Source organism: Nicotiana sylvestris, chromosome 6 (genome assembly GCF_000393655.2).
Source record: "Nicotiana sylvestris chromosome 6, ASM39365v2, whole genome shotgun sequence".
In the NCBI taxonomy this organism is placed as follows: domain Eukaryota; kingdom Viridiplantae; phylum Streptophyta; class Magnoliopsida; order Solanales; family Solanaceae; genus Nicotiana; species Nicotiana sylvestris.
In genome coordinates, this window is record NC_091062.1 from 153025101 (window position 1) to 153041372 (window position 16272).

The following is a 16272-nucleotide window of genomic DNA, read 5'->3' on the forward strand; positions in this document are numbered from 1 at the left end:
CGGGTCCCAATAGGTAACCAAAGCTCTTATGATATCTCCCCGAGGCTGGATTTCCAACAGACCCACAAGACCTTTCAGATATTTCTTAACCTCATTTTGCCCTTCAACACCTAGATCATTCCACCATAGCCGTAACTTGACAGGGATTTTGGTCATTATTGAAAAATGTTCATTTTGCATCGTGCTCATCCTGCACATTTATTAAGGTGATTTTAACAAAAATGACTGACTCAAAATATTTTACAGAGGGGACCAAGCTTTGAACACGGCCTTTAAGCACTTCGGGGACGAAGATTTTAAGGCTGTGTGGGTCTAAAAATGATAAACAAAACCCAAAAGTGGCCATTTATGCAAAGTCAGCCTTCCGGCGTCCCTTTCGGGAACATTCGGCTATTCATGTCAAAACAGCGTCACCCTATTCATTTACGACTATTTTTTTTTATCGTTTTTTTTTTTATTTAAAAAAAAATAATTAGGAAACTCAATATTGCTAACACGACCTTTCAACGCCTAGGGGACGAAGATTTTAAGGTTGTGTGGGTCAACTGGACTAAACCTTAAAAATGACCCAAAGGTGGCTGTTTATGCAAAGTTAGCCTTCCGGCGTCCCTTTCGGGAACATTCGGCTATTTATGACAAAACAGCATCACCTGACTTATTTATGACTCTTTAAAAATTTGAAACATATTTTTTTTGATTTTGGCTATTTTAGCAAAATGGGGGTTGAACCCGACGAGGGTTGCCTACGTATCTCACATCCGGTGAGAATCAAACCGGCGTAGTTCGGGATATCGTAAAATAGGAAAACATCGAATAGACCTAGAAATCAGGAATGCGTATTTTTTTTTTACATTTTTTTTTAAAAGAGATAAAGATTAAAGAAACTATTTATTATTATTTTTTATTTTTTTTATGTTATTTTTTAGGAAAAATTTGGACTATTAGTCTGAATTCATAAAAGGGGTACTACGAAAGAAACAACACATTTTTTGAATTATGAATTTTCAATTTTTTTTTACTTTTTAAAATAAATACTTTTTCTTCTTTGTTTTTTTTTGATAAAAGAAAATTTTTATATATATTTTTTTAATACCTCTCAATAAAACAAGACAGTTTTTTTTTTTTTAGAAAAAATTCCGGCGAGGTTTTGACACTACTTGGACATCGGTTTTATTTTCCAAAATAAGTAATTATCTCCCCTACGCTGCTATTTTCCCCCCTTTTTTTAGGAACCGGTCGACATGCGGAACCGAAGCAAATAAATGCACAACACAGATAAGAATGCAGCATGATGGTCTTTTCCATTTCAGGTTGCCTGTCCTAGACGGACCCAACCCCTGTGTTGAGTCCCCTAAGTAAAATGCAATATGATGCAAATAAGCGTTCCTACTAGGGATCCGGCATGAAGTCAAGTTATTCTAGGTTCGTAACCTGGGTATTTGTTCTAGACTGTGTACCCGAGCGGACCACTCGAGTCGAGGAGGGGGCTACGTACCGGGGACCCGCGAGATCGTCCGGCTTTGTAACTTGTCCGACCTCTTTCTTATTTCAGGTATTGACACTAACAGAATAGGGAGTCTCGACCAGCGAGCTTCTCCCCGGAGGTAAGAAGAGAAGGGTTTCGGCACAGTTTATATACAGTTCAGATAATATCAAAGCGGTAAAAGACAACATTTAGCACGTTATGCAAAAACATGTAATAAAGATCAGATAATAAAGCCAAATATAACAATTATTCTAAGCTCGAATTCTTGAACCCTGAACCAGTGGTTCTGGGTTTTTTTCCCCAGCAGAGTCGCCAGAGCTATCACACCTCCTTTTTGCGCGTCCCGCCCCGAAGGGTTAGAAATGCGCGAGGGGAGTTTTTCAAATTTAAGTGACAATATTCGAAATGAGATTATTTATTTAATTCAGAGTCGCCACTTGGGAAAGGTTTGGCTTTTGGTGTCCCAAGTCACCGGTTTATCTTGAATCCCAAATCGAGGAAATTTTCGACTTTTCCAAATGAAGTCTGCGAACCAGAAATTCTAAGTAAGGAATTCTGTTGACCCGAGGGAAGGTGTTAGGCACCCTCGAATCCCGTGGTTCTAGCACGGTCGCTTAAATTATTATAATGGCTAAATATCTGATTTAAATACATGTTGTGACTTATGTGCTTTTATTAAGTTTAAACCGCTTTTATTATTATCATTTATTTTATAGAATTACAACGTCGTGAAAATGCATCTCGAACCACGTCACAATCAATGCACCCGTAGTTGTTAACACATTTTGACTCCGTTGGGACTTGGACTTGGGTCACATCAATGTGCACCCGATTTTTAAGAATATAATTTACTAAAGTCGCGCCTAAAGAATCTAAACGCGTTATTATCTTTGTAGAAGGCCATGAAATTTATTAAATGGCCTATCTTGAATTCTAAATAATTACCATGGTTATTTATTGAGGGCCCCGCAATTTTGCATCTTTATTTGGCGAGGCTCATCTCTATTTTAGAAAAGGATATCCTAAAATGGCTACATTTCTAATGCATTTGTCTCTAAAACTAGAAGAAAAGGTACATGCTAATTCAATTATAGGCTTTTGACCTAATCCGGATTTTTGTCAGTTTCTGATTAACTACTTATAAAGTAAAAACGTCATGCCTTGCGAGGATGTTTCAGTCGAACAAAAAGACTACATATGAGATTGATGAAATGCAATACCTAATCCGAACATTTTTTGAGTTGAACTTAACTGAACTTATTTGGCCTAGATTAAAGGATAACTGGCAAGTAAAATACTTTAGTTTGGCAAGGAATCATGTACGAGCTAAACGAAATACAACACTTAATCCGAACACTTCTCGAGTCGAACTTAACTAAACTTGTGTGTACTAGTCTTAACTAAACAAAAACCAAATGAAACAAGAACAGTATTGTATAAGGCCGAAATATACATGCCCCTACTGACAAACAACTACAGAGTTAAAATACAACAGGGTAAACTCAGTCAAATATCAATACATACTTTCGAACTGTTGAATCATAAACTAAATCAATTTTCACAGGCCTGTTAATGTACTATGAATATTACAACAAATACTTGAACTTCTTCAACCTTTTTTTCATTTCATGCTTTCCAACTGTTTTAATTACATCAATATGGGACTTGAAATGTGTACCTGGAAATGCTGAAAATGCAAAGGAGAAGAAGAAGAAGATGTGGAAATCAGCAGCAGAAAGAAGCAGGACTAGTAATAGCAGCAGGACAGGGCAGCAACAATAGTGAGCAGAATAGCAACAACAATCAAAACAGCACAAAAGAAAAGGATTCTGATGCGAGGTGGAACTAGAGTTGAAGGAAAAAAACAGCCAAACGAAATAGCACACATTGTGATGGCAACAATGCTCCAGACAATCCAATTCCGGAATATACCAAATGCCACAAAACACTAACAATAATCTCGATTGAATTTTAGGAGGAGCAACACTGCCTAATGTATTGACAATAGATGAAGTTCAGACAAACGAAACCAAATTTCTGATTTCCTAATCTGTTTTATCTCTTTCTTGCTCTCTTTCTATTTCTGTCAACTCTCTCTTTTTCTTTTCTATTCTCACAGTGTATGTATGTTTCTTTTTTAATCCCTCTGCCTCTAATTCTGTATATATATCCTCCCTCTATATCTCTCAATGTGCCCCCTTTATAAGCCTTCACATCACTCCTTTTAACAGCCTGTTTAGAATATCACAGTACCCCTCACATGTGCCCTTTTTCATTTTCAGATTCCAATTAGTTATTTAAGTATTAACCCCCATCAACATTCCCTGGCAGACTTAACTTTTAAAAGGTTTAATACTTTTAAAACTAAAGCAAGGTATGGGCAGTAGAATCTATCTGACAGCATATGCTGTCAAATTGTTTAAAACTTAAAAGCCTTCTTAATGCAGAAAAACAGGCTGTGCACAAGGCACATGAGGTGCACCAATGCACATGCTGTGCACGAGTGCACATGCCTTCCAATTTAAACATAAACAATCCTTTTTACATTAACTGATCAATTCAAACAATCTATAAGTAAGCAAAATTGGTTTTTAATTGGTTCAACAAATGTTCAACAGAAGCAAATCGATTTACTATGCTCAGACAGTTGAAACTAATTGACGACTCATGTCGACTCGACTATATTAGCATTAACATACACAATCGTAGCCAAAAATCAGACATTCAGAAGTATGGGACACATGACTCGACTTATACTGAATTAAAACAGAATTGTACTTCGAGGAATTAGTTAGTCAGTACAAATTTGGAATACAACCAATACACATGCCTTATCAGAATAGGAGGAGAGGGATTCAGACAAACACAGAGGTTCAAACAAAGTGGACAAACAAAAGTTGATAAAATTAAAACAAATATGAACAGCCTTTTAAAACAAATTACACGGGCTAAAAACAAATAAAGGAAAAGAAAGCAGACTCACCTTAAACTTGAAAAGTTAAAAGTTTGAACCCGGATTTGGACAGACCTTTCTTAAGGCTGAACGGACTTTAATCGAAGTGTTTCTCAGATGAGAAACACTTCGATTAAGGTCCATTAGACCTTAATCTCTTTGGTTTGAACCGTTTTGAACCAGTGACGAGGGACCTTGTGGTTTCAAAACTCAGATCTAATATTCGTGCTTCCCTGGTTAGATTCGGACCAAACCAAGTATGGTTTGGTCACGAGGAGGGTCCGGGGAGTGTCTGGTATGAAGCTGGGGTTGGTTGGTGTAGATCGAGTTTTGACTCGAATCTTCAAATGAAGATTCGAGGACCTGGGGGTGATTCGAAGTGTGTGGTTGGTAGATTTAGGTTCAGGATGGCATGGGGGTTCTATGGTGTTCAGGTGGAGGTCACCGGCGTTCAGGCCGCCGGGTTTCTGGTGAAGGTGTGCAGGGGCGGCTAGGGTTTGAAGGGGATGGGTTTGGTGAAGACGAAGGCGGGGGTGTTGGCTAGGGGGCAGGGTAAGGATCTAGGCTTATATAGTTAGTGGGTGGGTTGATCTCAACCGTTAGATCAATCTAGATCTACGGTTTGGATCTGATGGTCTTAAATGAAACGGTGTCGTTTTGAGGGTTGAGGGTTGGGGTCGGTCCGGGTGAGACGGGTCGGGTTTATTGGTGGGTTATGGGGAATTGATCTTGGCCGTTGATCAATTTGAGATCAACGGCCCAGATCAGGCACGACTCAAACGACGTCGTTTGGACACCCTGGGTATCAGGTGGTCTGGACCGGGCAGGCCTGGGTCTTGGGCTGTTCGTTTGGGCCAATTTTGTTAAAATTGGCCCAAATCCGGAAGAATAAAGGGACCCTTTCTTTTTTTCTTTTTTTATTTTTTTATTTTTTATTTCTTTTCCTTATTTATTTTAAAAACAAAACTAAACAAAAAATCAAAAATTAAATACACACTCAATACAATTATTCGCACACACACTAAAATATTTCAAAACAAGTAAAATCAAACAAAACAAAATCACGGACAAAGATGCCTGTTTATGCCTTTCTATTTAAACCATGTTACGGTTCAGATTATGCATGACACACACACATTTTTTTTAATTTTGTTTTAATAAAGTAAATAAATAAAAATGGGCCAAAGTCACAAATAAATCAACAAAGTGCCGCACAAAAAATCCAAAAATTGTACAGCAGGACCAATTTTTATTCTTTTGGAGCGACTGTCGCGCAAAAACAAAAATCACGTGCTCACAGTGATCTGCTGCTAGCATTTGGAGTGAGGTTTGATGACCGTGTCACGGGCAAATTAGAAACTTTTGCAAGCCGAGCAAAGATTGTTCACATTGATATTGATGCTGCCGAGATTGGAAAGAACAAGCTACCTCATGTATCCATTTGTACAGATATTAAGTTAGCATTACAGGGTTTGAATTCAATATTGGAGCGCGAAATAGGTAACCTGAAGCTGAATTTCTCTCCTTGGACGAAAGAGTTGACAGAGCAAAAATTGAAGTACCCTTTAAAGTATAAAACTTTTGGTGAAGCCATTCCTCCACACTATGCAATTCAGGTCCTTGACGAATTAACTAATGGAAACGCCATAATAAGTACTGGTGTAGGCCAACACCAAATGTGATCTGCTCAATATTACAAGTACAAAAATCCGCGACAATGGTTGACATCTGGTGGATTAGGTGCAATGGGATTTGGATTGCCTGCTGCAATTGGAGCAGCTGTTGCAAGACCAGATGCAATTGTGGTGGACATTGACGGCGATGGAAGTTTTATGATGAATGTGCAAGAATTAGCAACAGTTAGAGTGGAGAATCTTCCTGTTAAGATGATGATTCTGAATAATCAACACTTAGGAATGGTGGTTCAGTGGGAGGATAGATTCTATAAGGCTAATAGAGCACACACTTATCTTGGAATTCCTTCAAATGAAGCTGAGATTTTTCCTGACATGTTGAAATTCGCGGAAGCTTGTGATATACCTGGTGCTCGGGTGACAAAAAAGACTGATGTTCGAGCTGCCATTCAGAAAATGTTAGACACTCCTGGACCTTACTTGTTGGATGTGATTACACCTCACCAGGAACATGTTTTACCTATGATTCCTAGTGGTGGTGCTTTCAAGGACGTGATCACGGAGGGCGATGGGATTCAGATTTGATCATAGCATTAAGGATCAAATTGTTTTCGAAGAAAATGGGATACATAAAAGTAATAAGAGAGATGCACAGATCAATTAATGGTATCTCGTAGTCTTGAATTTAGAATGATGAATATATAGCTAGTTCTGTGCTTTTTATTACTTTAAATGAACTTTTATGAGGAAAAACAAAGATGGTTTATCAGTTTGGTTGATGTTAGTTTGATGCTGTGGCTTTTCTTATTGCTGCTATTGTACTATGAACTACTTTACTTATTATGTTTGCATATAAATTTTTGTATAATCTCTTTCAATTTGAATGGGAATATTAGTTTTGCTATGTTTAATTTTCTTCAGTCCGCATGTGTTTCCCCTTCAATTTTTGGAGGTCCTAGTTCTCTTTTGTTACTTTGAAGATGGGTTTTGGTAGACTAGTTTAGTGCTTTCAATAAAATATTGTCTTAGTTTCTTGATAAAACAAATTGAAGGTTTATTTGTTAGCCTAAATTTAGTTATTATGACAGGTCGTAATGTTCTTTTTATTCCTATACCTCTGCTGGTTTCAACAGGTGACCTTACAGGAGAAGACGGACTGATCAAGCTCGCAAGCGTTGGCTGAGTTGGTTGGGTGAGTGGTTTCTCATACAGGAGACCTGTGATCGATTCCCCTCACTAGCAGCCTCCTCAATCAGAGCTCGTCGCACGGGGCTTGCCTAAAGTAATTTACATCTTATGTATGGTTTGCGAGCTATTGTACGGTGAGCGAGTTACCTAATGCGCACCTCACAGATAGCGACTGCAGGTTTTCCTGGAAATTTCCAAAAAGAAAAAAAAGACGGGTTGATCATTCAAACATCAAAATGAAACGGGGATTTGTGACATCTTTAACGTTTTAGTAAAGTATTACTAACTACTATTTTTCTTATAATATTTAATTTTTGAGAAATAAAAAACAAAAATTACAACTCGCTAGTTTTGTTAAACTTTCTCACTCATCTGCAATGGCTCAGTTTTCACTTACAAGGAAATAAATCCAACAAGTTGGTTTTGTAGGGGGTAAAATTGATTAAAATAGGTGGATGAACGATGAGATGAAACGTGGAACCGAAGACATGTAAGACATGAGTCAGCTAATAGTTAGCGTCGAATACAAATATATCACCGATGCTGAATAAGTTCCGAAGATATTGGGATCTATTGAGTATACTTATTGTTATTCATTGTATTGTATGTATTACTAATGTGTAGTCTGGTAGTTAGTTAGCTATAGTTGAAGTAGTTCTATTTGAGTAGTTAGCTTTATACATAGAGTACAACTGTCAATACATGTATATATACTTGGATACTAATAGGAACGATTAGAGAGTTTTCATTATCTCAATACATAGACTTTGTCGGTACTTTCTTAAGTGCTCTCTCTCTCACACACACACACAGAGAACATTCTAGAAACACCATCGAAGCTCCAGAGTGAGCTCAATCATCATGAGCTTGTTACAATCTTAATATGGTGTCAGAGTTAGTGTAAGGTATTAGCTCGGACTCTCCATTATTCAAATTCATCTTTTTTGTTGGCTAAGGTGGCTTTTGGTGTTTTGATCTGCGTTTTTTCTATAAATTGAGAAATTCCCAGCTTAATTGACTCATTTGTTCACTGAATCGGCTGATATACTCTTCATTTTCACTAAATCGAAGCTTCTCACATGGCTATCAATCAGATTGAGGAAACAGCGCAGTACAAGCAAAAATGACCAACTACAAATCGACACATGTAGTCCCCTTTATATTCATCTTTTGGACAGTCCCGTAGTGACATTAGTACCAGTTCCGTTTGACATAATTGGATATCGATCTTGGAGAAGAAGCATGTTACGAGTCCTATCAGTCAAAAACAAATTAGGTTTTATTAATAGAGAATGTAGGAAACCCAGTCCTAATTCACCTCAATTTCGCCAATGGGAGAAGTGTGATGATATGGTGACTTCTTAGATCCTGAATTCCCTTGCTAAGGAAATTTCTGATAGTGTTGAGTATGTTAATGACTCAGTTGAGCTGTGGAGGGAATTAGAGGATCGTTATGACCAAACAAACGTGGCAGATTTGTATCAGATTCAGAAAGAGATGAATGATCTTATTCAGGGATCTTCAGATATCATTACTTACTACACACGAATGAAGAGATTATGGGAGGAGCTGAATACTCTGAGTGGTAAATCTCAATGTAGTTGCAACTACACATGTGGAGCAAAAAAACCTATGCGCAAGGCAGAGCAAGATCGACGACTCATCCAATTTTTAATGGGTCTCAGTAAAGTCTACACAATAGTACGAGGGAGTATTCTGATGATGAATTCCCCTACCTTCCATGGCACATGCCTTCTCTCTGTTGATACAAGAAGAAAAGCAAAGGGAATTCAGACCTAATAGCCAGCTGAACTTAGAATCTACTTCACTGCATGTGAATGCCCCAAATTTACAAAATCAGAATCCACTTGGAGCTAGGAACTTCAAGACACATTACACAGCCAATAACAATAACATGGGTCATCCATTATATGATTATTGCAAAAGTCCAGGTCATACAAGGGAGAAATGTTACAAGTTACATGCGCACCTCCAAAGTAATTCATACAATAATCAAAGTTCCAATAGCCTCAACAATCAGCCTTATAATCAAGGAAACAATCCAAATCACAACCAGAGTCACAGGTTCAATAGAAGAAAAGGCTCTGTGGCAAATGTACATAGAACTCCGACTGATATGGTTCATGATAATGGAAATGAGCAGCGCATGCATGATGAAAATCAGAATGTTAATATGACAAAAGAGCAATATGGGCAAATAATGAACTTACTGCAGCATTTCCAAGTGGGCAATATAGGAGGATCTTCCAATAATGACAATGTCACCAATGGTAGTTTCAGCTTTGCAGGTCTTATAGTCTGCACTTCTATTGACTTCGACAAACCATCATGCAAATGCTTTGAATCAAAAGATGAATTTTGGATTATAGACTCAGGAGCATCTAACCATATGACCTTTTGACAAAAGTGCACTTAGTAATATCACAACATTACCATACCCTCTACTAATAAGCTTATTAAATGGATATAGGGTAAAAATGCTTGAATTGGAGATGTGATACTCACTTCAGACATTATCTTACCCAGGGTCCTTTATGTTCCATCATTCAAGTACAATTTGATTTTTATACATTCCCTTGCAGTACATCTTAGATGTATTGTATTGTTCACTGATACATCCTGTCTGTTGCAGGCCCCTTTAGTGAAGAGATCTCAGGTGATTTGTAATAGCAAAGAGGGATTGTATTATTTTTGTTCCAGGTATCTAAAGGGTAAAAATATTGTTTCTCCTCCTACTATTTTAATCTCTTGTTGCAATTGTGTTCCTACTTCTAGTGTAGATAGTGATGAGTCTAATGGTTATACTCATTCATGTCATAGTCCACAACTTGTAAATACTTCCAATTCAAATAATAAGAATGAGTCCTTGAATATGTATGATAAGCATGATATAAACTTCTTGTGGCATAACAAGCTTGGTCATGTTTCCTTTGTTAAGATGAGAGGATTCCATACTTGCAAATTTTCCACCAAGACAACCATTCATCTGTCTTACGGCAAGACAAGCCAGGCTCCCATTCCCTCAAAGAACTAGCACTACTTCCCAGTTATTTGGGTTACTGCAATTGATATATGGGTTCCTTACCATGTTACTACGCATGATAACCACAAGTACTTCATTACTTTAGTGGATGATTTTAACAGGTCCACTTGGACTCACCTGTTAAGTTGCAAAAGCAATACCTGGTGTTCAAAACATCTATAAAGATAATTAGATCTAACAATGGTTTAGAATTCACTGACCATGAAACCATCTCATTTTACCACTCCAAAGAGAAGACTTGTCCTTATATACCACATCAAAATGGCGTAGTAGAAAAAAATATAAATATCTTCTCAAAACTGCTAGAGCACTTATGTTTAAGTCCAAACTACCAACCAGGTATTTGGGAGAATGCATCTTGACAGCAACCTATCTGATAAATAGTTGCCTACCACTTACATAAATAACAAATGTCCTCTTGAATTATTATATCAAAAGAAACCCAACTATTTTCATTTGAGAAGTTCTGGTTGTCTTTGTTATCCCACTGCACCTAAGGTGCACAGAGATAAATTTGAACTAAGAACCACTCCTCATATCTTTGTGGGATATCCTTTTGGGACAATCAAAGTACTAAGTCTAGCCATTAAGAAGATACATGTCTCTAGAGAAGTAGTATTTTATAAAAATATGTTTCCATTTGCTATGTCTCCCAAGAGCATTTCCTTTCCTGGTGTTCTTAAATCAGTTTCATTTCCTGACTATGTTGATGATAATGGTCAACACTCTTTTATGGGAACTCCCTCTACTGCACAAAATCCTGCTAGTATCATATCTCCAGGCACGCAACATTACCCACAGCCTTTTGCCACCGGTGATACCTTTTCTCCCCATACACCAAGTTCTACATCTTCATGTGGCAGTAATAGACAAACTCCACCTGCACCTGTACAGTCTGAAGCACCAGTTCTAAGGAAGTACAATAAAAGTCATCAAACTCATGTTTACCTAAAATACTATGTTTACCGATTACCTAGTAATAGTCAATTGCATACTTCTTCTCATTGTACCTCTTTATTAAGTACCATGTTTTCTAACCATCATCACATTACTCCTGATGCTTTAACTTCTGTGAGTCAGCATTTGGTAAAGAGTGTTTGCCGTGATAGTGAGCCATCTTCATGTGAAGAGGTTGCACTAAATCCTATATGGCAAACAACCATGACACAGTAATTTGAGGCACTCCATGCCAATCATACTTAGGAATTGGTTCCCTTACCAGATGGAAAACAAGCAATAGGCTACAAGTGGGTGTATACGGTTAACCATAAAGTAGATAGGAGCACTAAAAGGTTTAAACCCAGGCTGATAGCGAAGGGATACACTCAACAGGTAGGGATAGACTATACAGAAACCTTCTCTTATGTTGTGAAAATGACAACTGTTAGAGTGTTAGTCACAGTTGTTGTTAAGAGGGGATGAGATATATTACAACTTGATGTGAGGTATACATGGAGGTTCCTCCAGGGCTTGTAATTGATCATTCCAGTTCAACCATAATGGTCTGCAAACTGAATAAGTCTTTATATGGCTTGAAACAAGCTAGTAGACAATGGTATGCCAAGTTGACTGAGGCACTGTCTTCAAAAGGGTACCAGCACTCTGAGAATGACTATTCCCTCTTCTGCAAAAAAAACTTCCTCATCCACCATTTTTGTAGTTGTGTATGTTGATGATGTCATAATTACTGGGACTGATTTAGGGGAGATTACAAATTTAAAGACATTCCTTGATAAGAGGTTCAAAATCAAGGACTTGGGCAGATTTCACTAATTTTTGGGTTTAGAGGTCCTAAACAAACCAGATGGTGTCCTCAACTCTCAGAGGAAATTTGTTTTAGATCTATTGAAGGAGTATCAGTGTTTTGACTACAGCAGTTGATAACTAGGGATTTTGATGCATTTATACTCCTTCTTGCTTACGATTTGATTATAAAAGATAGTCCCAAAATGCTCATAAGTTGTGCTTGATTGCAGGTTTGATCAACAAAGTGACAAGATGTCAAAGATCAGCTCAAAAGGAGTGAAACTTGCACAAGTACCAAAGATAAGACAAACTTAGGAAAAACAGGCCTAGTGCGACCGCACTACACTTTGTGCGGTCCTCACTAGGAGGTATTTCAAGCATTAAGGCAGTGCGGCCGCAGAAGGTTTTATGCGGTCCGCACTGAAGGCAATGCGGCCGCACTACCATTCTGTGCGGTCCGCAGAGCCAAGGTTCAGAGAGTGTAAAGTTGGAGCTTTCAAGTATGTGCGGTCCGCGGTCCAGTTTGTGCGGACCACACTAGAAGCCTCCACGGCCACAGTCCATTCTGTGCAGTCCGCAGAGCCTGAGTTCAGAGAGTCAAGTTTTTAAGTTCAAGAGCCTAGTGCGGCCGCACACCATTTTGTGCGGTCCGCACTAACCCTGCAGGGGCATTGTCCAGATTTTTCAGTTTAGTATAAATAGATCCTTTTTCCATTTTTAGGGTATCAGATAGATTTTAGAAGCAGTTGCGCTCGTGGGAATGACTTTTGTAGCCATTTTGGGCAATTTTACTTACTTTTCATCATTGAATCTGTGTATTTAACTTAGCAATTAGTTAATATGTGTTTATTTTCATCTATTTCTTGTTTTTCTTCTTTAAATATGAGTAGCTAGACCTCATAGCTAGGGTTGTGGCTCAACCCTAGTGTGGGTAATTAATGGGTCTTGCATTTTAGGGCTAAATTGACTATGGGTGTTTGATATTTGGGTCAATTTCATGGTTAAATTGCTGAATTAGTGGTTGCAAACACTAGTTTATATTTAGTTCACTAGGGCTCTTCTTGAGAAAAAAAGTCTAAGTCTCCGAAATTGATCCAACAAGATATTGGGGCATACTCAAGAGATTGATAGCCCCAATAAAAGGGTTAAACCTCGAGAGAGTAATACCCGACTTGAACCCTAAGTTGCTTATGCAAATTTTCATACCCAATTGGTCTTGAGAAAGTCAATTGGACAAAATCACTTGAACCACCGAGAGGTGTAGAGTGGGTAAAGTAGTGCAACAGTTATATCATACTCCCCAATTAGGTCAATTGTGCCTCAGTTTCAAGTACCCGTCAATTGACCACCTAGGCGGATGTCACTACCCTAGTACCTTTAACTATTTGAACAACCCGTAGCATTTAACTCTTAGCTTAATTTGAAATTTGTAGTTTGTTAAAAGTAGAATTAAAAGAAAACCCCAAAAATTATGAGAAGAGCAATCTGGAACTCTGCGCAATCCTAATCTAAATAGATACACCACTCCATTTCTAGCTCTCTGTAGAAATCGATCCCGGCCCAAAATCGGGTAAAAACTATTGCGGCCCTCTCTCGCTACTTATTAGTGGTGCAGAGTAGGCTGCGATCACTTTTTGGCGCCGTTGCTGGGGAGCTAACGGTTTTGGCTATCTATTTAGTTAGTTTTGTTTATTGTTCTTCCTTCCTTCTTTGTTACTTACTTGTTTGTGTCACTACTCAGGTACTAAAATGGCATTGAACAACACAAATGACCCTCTTGGAAATGTGATTGCGGGGGAGGAGGTAGATGATGTTGAACAAGATGAGGTGCCTCTTGTATCTCAAGGACAATGTAAAGGCCATAATGCCAATGCTAATCCAAATGACAATATTCCAGACCCTCCTTTACCACCTCCAAGAGTGGCTCCCAGAGTACTTCCGAACCAGGGTTATGCAAATGCTATTGTCCCACCCAGAATCCGGGCGGGCAACTTTCAGATAACCAATGTGATGTTGACCTTACTTGAGCAGCGTGGGTATTTCACGGGCGCTGCAGATCAAAATTCCTACAAACATCTCAAGGGGTTCGTGGATACATACTGGGGGAGCAAACAGACGAATGTGTCCGAGGATGCTCTTAGGTTGAGACTTTTCCCATTCTCACTTCGGGGGAAGGCATTAGATTGGCTCGAGAGACTTCCCAACCATTCCATCACAACTTGGGATGAGTTGGCGGATAAATTCATTGCTAAATTCTTTTCACCCGGGCATATGACGGCACTTCGAGATGAGATATTGGCTTTCAAACAAGAGCCCACAGAACCTTTGCATGAGATTTGGGAGCGGTATAGAACGATGGTAAAAGAATGCCCCAACAATGATATGACCGACGCTATGATCCAACAAACTTTCTACCGGGGCATCAATACAACAAATCAATGCATAGTGAACCAACTTGCCGGGGGAAACTTTATGAAGCCATCGTATGATGAGGCATGTGATGTACTTGATGAGATGGCTGACACTTCTTCTACATGGAAAAGTAGAGCCAATGTGCCTCAAGGTGACCCCATGGTTATTCATTTGCATAAGGAATTACATGACCATGGTCAAGCTATAGCGGAGTTGACGACTATCATGAACCAATTGGCTAAGGCACAATTGCAAAAAGTCCAAAATCCTCGCCAGGTGAATGCCATGGAGGGTGTCAATATGCTTGTAAACAAGAGAAGACAAAGAAGGCAACAAAATCAAGGGAATTTTGAGCAATTTGTTGATGACTATGATGAGTGTCAAAATGATAGTTATGATGACCAAAGTGAAGAGGTTCAATATGTAAACAACTATCAAGGCCAACGGGGCAACTCTTCTAACCAACAATAGTGGAGACCTCAAGGCAATTGGGGCAATCAACAATAAAACAGTGGCAATTGGGGGAACAACAACCAAAACAACAATTGGGGCAATCAGAACAACAATCAAGGCAACCAAGGGAATTGGAATTGTAATAACAATAATTGGGGTGGCAGTAATAATCAAGGAGGATGGAACAATGAAAAGCAAGGAAACCGGGGGCAAGGATTTCAAAGGCCCCCAATGTACCAACAACTGAACAATCCACCACCATTTCCATCTCAAGGTCCTAGTTCTTCGGGTAATGATATGGGTAGAATTGAAATGATGTTCGAGCAGATGATGAAGAAGAATGCGGATTCTGATGCACAGTTAGCTTCTCACAGCACCTCTATCTGAAACTTAGAGGTGCAATTAGGCCAAATCTCTCAGTCATTGAATACTCGCCCGAAGGGTGCTCTACCAAGTGATACGGTAGTAAACCCAAAGGGTGGGAATAATCATGTTATGGCAGTTACAATAAGAAGTGGGAGAGGCGGTGATGTGAATGCCTCTAAGCAAAAGCAAGTCGTGGATGATGATGTTGAGTTGCAAGATGATGAAGTCCCTTTGGTAGTTGAAGATGTGGTTGATGAAAATGTGAACAATGAAGTTAGGACTGATATTCAAGAAGTCGAGGTGGAAACTCAAAATGATGTGAACCCATCTAGGGAACACATAATTGACATGCTGGAGCCCGTTGTGCCAAAAGCCAAGACTGCTTTGCCAAGGCCACCTCCACCTTATCCTCAAAGGCTCGCGAAGCAGAAGAATGATAATCAGTTTAAAAAATTCATTGATATGATGAAGAACTTATCTATTAATGTGCCTTTGGTGGAGGCACTTGAACAAATGTCGGGCTATGCAAAATTCATGAAAGACTTGGTTACAAAGAAGCATTCTATGGATTGTGAAACTATAAAGATGACTCACCAAGTTAGTGCTATAGTGCATTCAATGGCCCCAAAGCTTGAAGATCCCGGTGCTTTCACCATTCCTTGCACCATTGGAAGTGCAGATTTTGCCAAGGCTCTATGTGATTTGGGAGCTAGTATCAACTTGATGCCCTACTCAGTTTTCAAAACTTTGGGTATTAGGCAACCTAGGCCGACTTCCATGAGGTTACAAATGGCAGATAGATCGATGAAGAGACCCTTAGGGTATTATTGATGATGTGCTTGTCCGAGTGGACAAATTTATCTTGCTAGCTAATTTTGTGATCTTGGACTGCAAGGTGGACTATGAAGTTCCTATCATACTGGGCAGACCTTTCCTAGCTACGGGGAAGGCATTGGTAGATGTGGAAGTA

The 16272-nt window shown here is 38.9% G+C and overlaps 1 protein-coding gene and 1 pseudogene across 1 annotated transcript; both read left to right on the forward strand.

Annotated features, from left to right (window-relative positions):
- The window catches only part of LOC104241674 (acetolactate synthase 2, chloroplastic-like), a 28895-nt pseudogene extending 22237 nt beyond the window's left edge, over window positions 1-6658 (forward strand).
- A 2344-nt stretch (window positions 6659-9002) lies between these two features.
- On the forward strand, window positions 9003-10316 carry LOC104239437 (uncharacterized). The gene is made up of 3 exons (XM_070149381.1): window positions 9003-9570; window positions 9915-9938; window positions 10063-10316. The coding sequence occupies exons 1-3, from the start codon at window positions 9003-9005 to the stop codon at window positions 10314-10316; spliced, it is 846 nt and encodes a 281-aa protein (XP_070005482.1).
- Window positions 10317-16272: the final 5956 nt, after the last annotated feature.

What these genes read in the sequence shown, in the direction of transcription:
- LOC104239437 (XM_070149381.1), top strand. Translation starts at nt 9,003, where the DNA reads ATGGCACATGCCTTCTCTCTGTTGATACAAGAAGAAAAGCAAAGGGAA. An exon ending in TGGTAGTTTCAGCTTTGCAG is followed by an intron (nt 9,571 to 9,914) that starts GTCTTATAGTCT and finishes TGTCTGTTGCAG; the next exon opens with GCCCCTTTAGTGAAGAGATC. An exon ending in CTTTAGTGAAGAGATCTCAG is followed by an intron (nt 9,939 to 10,062) that starts GTGATTTGTAAT and finishes CTTCTAGTGTAG; the next exon opens with ATAGTGATGAGTCTAATGGT.